The sequence below is a fragment of the Sphaeroforma arctica genome (genome assembly GCF_001186125.1).
Source record: "Sphaeroforma arctica JP610 unplaced genomic scaffold supercont1.3397, whole genome shotgun sequence".
Classification (NCBI taxonomy): domain Eukaryota; class Ichthyosporea; order Ichthyophonida; genus Sphaeroforma; species Sphaeroforma arctica.
In genome coordinates this window covers 1-3,501 of record NW_014037161.1, presented here as the reverse complement: position 1 = coordinate 3,501, position 3,501 = coordinate 1, and the positions used below count along the sequence as shown (strand labels likewise).

Genomic DNA, 3,501 nt, shown 5'->3' with positions numbered 1-3,501 from the left:
ATAATTATATATATATATATATATATATATATATATATATATATATATATATAATATATATATATATATATATATATATATAAATATATATATATATATGTAAATATATATATGTATATATATACTATACACCTACACATATACATACGTTATGCAGGTCCTTCAGATCCATAGCCACCCCCTCCCCACTCTTACTGTTCCGAATACGCAAGTCACAGACCACCATCTGTCCCTGGCCGTCTGCCAGATACACCACTTTGTCTTGTGTCCTCGAGGGCACGCAGGAGGTGAGCATCACCTCCTCGTCAACGTAGAAAGCGTCTGAGTTCTGATTACGCACATCGAATACCAATGCCGATCCGTCGTAGCTGCTGCTGTATAACTAAGAGACACAACACAGTACACAGTACGTGAGTGAGTTGAATGTGGATGGTTAATGAAGGACATGTATCCAAAGCCCTGTTCAGACTACACTTCAGACTACACTGCAAACATCCTGCTGTGAACGAGCAATAGTACCGAACTTCGAACTTCGATGCGGAGCTATGGTAGCTACTGCTGCTGTGTAACTGATGGAATAGCAGATAAGGCGTAATTTTAGTCCCCACCGCGAAAATGAAACCAGCCCCACCCCACAACACCTCGATCGCGATACACTACAAAATAAACATAGAAACTCCCTAAAACCCTAATACCCAGGCCGGAAGCCAAAATCCATGGTTCAAGAGTGACTATGTCTCCTACAGGACCGCGAAGATTGCCCAAGACACATCAGATACCCTAACACACTTATGTGGTACACCTCAATAGAAATTCTATCATACTGCATCTGAGTGTGATCAAAAGGATTGACAATCAAAGCAGTCACAGGCCGAGAGTGTAAAAAGAAGTACATCTCGATATAAGTCCTTAAATACTGCACATACCTGAGTGTGATCGAAAGGGTTGACAATCAAGGCAGTCACAGGCCGAGAGTGTAATCTGTAGCTAGGAGCCACGAGGTGGTCGTAGGCCTCGTCGTATTCGCGATTAACATCCCAGATGGATACTTCGCCCAGCTGTTTTGGATCGGATTTACATATCATTATTTTATGGATATATATATATAATATAAACGAACTCTCTAATACAGACTATGGCAGATACGAGAGGCAGCGCGAGAACGCCGCATTAAACCCCACACAGAGATACTGGACAATTATCTTGCACACCGAGAATCGAACATCATCCACGATATCTGCAAACACTATTATAATCTTAAAGAAATACTGGACAATTATCAAGAGCCATCGCCATTGTGTTGCAAACGATACATACCAAGGACCATGCACCACCCAAGTACATTATTACCCGCAAACACAAATATCACCACACAGAAACACTGGACAATTATCAACGCCACCGACATTGTGTTCCATGCGATATATACCGAAAATCGTGCACCTCCCGAGTACATTGCTACCCGCAAACACTAACATCGCCACACAGAAATACTGGACAAATATCACACGCCACCGCCATGTGTTGCATGCGATGCACACCAAGAATCGCGCCCCACCCCACGTACCTTATTACCCGCAAACACTAATACCATCACACAGAAATACTGGACAAATATCAAGCGCCACCGCCATTGTGATGCATACGATACAGACCAAGAATCGCGCCCCACCCCACGTACTTTATTGCCCGCAAACACTATTCGCTTGCTCGTTGTAGGATGGTAGGCAAGGTGCATGATCCTCTCTTTGGAGACTTTACACACTTGATCCGTCTTTATCTCCCACTTCCTAATCATCTGTTCTACTTCTTTGTGTCCGCTGTGTTTGGTATCTGCGTCAGGGGTAACCACACGACCCATCAGAACATGGATATCGAGTAGTTCTTAGGCTGAGCCTGCACGTGTTGTGGGTTACAAACTCACAGCTACGGAAATGGCCGCTAGTATGCAGCTGCTCATAGTCACATGTGAACACAACCGATTTGCGCACATCTGTGGCTGCTAAGATGCGTATGTACACTGAAACCTGCGACACCAGCACCTCTGGCGGTGTGACACTGTTCCGCAACGGATAGATAGATCACGCGACAAACATTCCTGTATCAATTAGCACAGAAGAGTCCTCCCATCAATAAACCACACCACACCACACATGCACATACCTTCGCTTTGATTTCCATTGCATAACAAGCCCATCCGCTGTACCAACTCTCACTGAAGAGTCCTCCCATCAATAAACCACACCAAACCACACCAAACCACACATACACATACCTTCGCTTATAGTTTCCATTGCAGCACTAGCATCCTTCAGATACTGCGAGCGCATCCGGGCTTCGACCCCGTCTGCGCTATCGATGTCATGTTTACTGTCCGCCAACACATCCTTTCCAGTATCTCCAGTCTTCGTTTCAGTGCCATCAGTCTTTGTGTCCGTGATTTCACTCTTGACCTCCACGTCTTCCGTTTCTAACTTTATATCCTTCTCGGATTCTTCTCCCTCATCCTCTGATTCTAATGGTATCACACCCAGTTTTCTCTGTTTCCTCTCAGTACGAGTGGGAAACAATAGATCCAACGCCTCCAGCTGCTTCAGGCTTGCACCAGGCTCAGCAGCATTGCCTGCAATCAAGGAAAATAAACTTTTAAACTCGTATTATACCTGTGCCTATGGATCGCCCCAATATGTCTAACCTTCCGGAGTATCGATAACACTGTAACAATGTAACTATACCCCAGGAAACATGCAGGCATACGAACGCCAACGTAAACATCTTTGTGGTTGCCTGAGACAAGCGCCCTTGGCCTTCATGTAAGCAGAGAAGTACTACCACATACTAGACATCATTCACTCCACAGAACTCTAGTCGGATACGCTCCTCCGTTCACCACGGGATCGGAAAACTCTATAAATAGAAACAATTGAAACCGGTGCGAGACTCGTACCTGCAACCCTTGCCGACCGTCTTGTAGGTAAAGCATTTCTTGGTTGGGGTTTCTCCCGTGGTCGTGAACGTGCACCTCGAACCTCTAGTTTTGGTCGCTTGTGTGCAGGTTCCGATCCAGCGATTGGTAGATTGAGAGATAGCAGCCTGCACCGAAATGGTGACGGCCTTTAGTAGGTAACCAGGTTCAAGTAGGGTAGTGATGACGAATATAATACTATTTGTACACTAACAATTTCGAAGTATAAGTCGAACAAAATTTAGTCGACATTTTAAAACTACAGCCAGAAAAGCCGGGAATAAGTCCGGAAAAAGGCATGATGAACCTCAGTGTGTATCAGGGTTATCATGGTGAGCATGCCAACTAGACAAATGACATATAGGAATAAAAGTATATCAATTTGATAGCATACTATACATGACGATGAAAATAAAAAATAGGCATAAGAGTATGCATATACTCTTCATATAGAGAAGACATATCTCGAAACACGAAAATAGAACACATATATATTTATATATATATATATGTGTGTGTGTGTGTGTGTGTGTGTG

The 3,501-nt window shown here is 43.9% G+C and overlaps 1 protein-coding gene across 1 annotated transcript; it reads right to left on the bottom strand.

Moving 5' to 3' along the window:
- Positions 1–148: 148 nt before the first annotated feature.
- Positions 149–3,101, bottom strand: SARC_13531 (hypothetical protein; the record flags this gene model as incomplete). The annotated part of the gene is made up of 5 exons (XM_014292338.1): positions 149–382; positions 927–1,058; positions 1,682–1,833; positions 2,276–2,623; positions 2,948–3,101. Coding segments are annotated over 5 exons (1,020 nt in total), but the record flags the coding sequence as incomplete, so codon positions are not given.
- Positions 3,102–3,501: the final 400 nt, after the last annotated feature.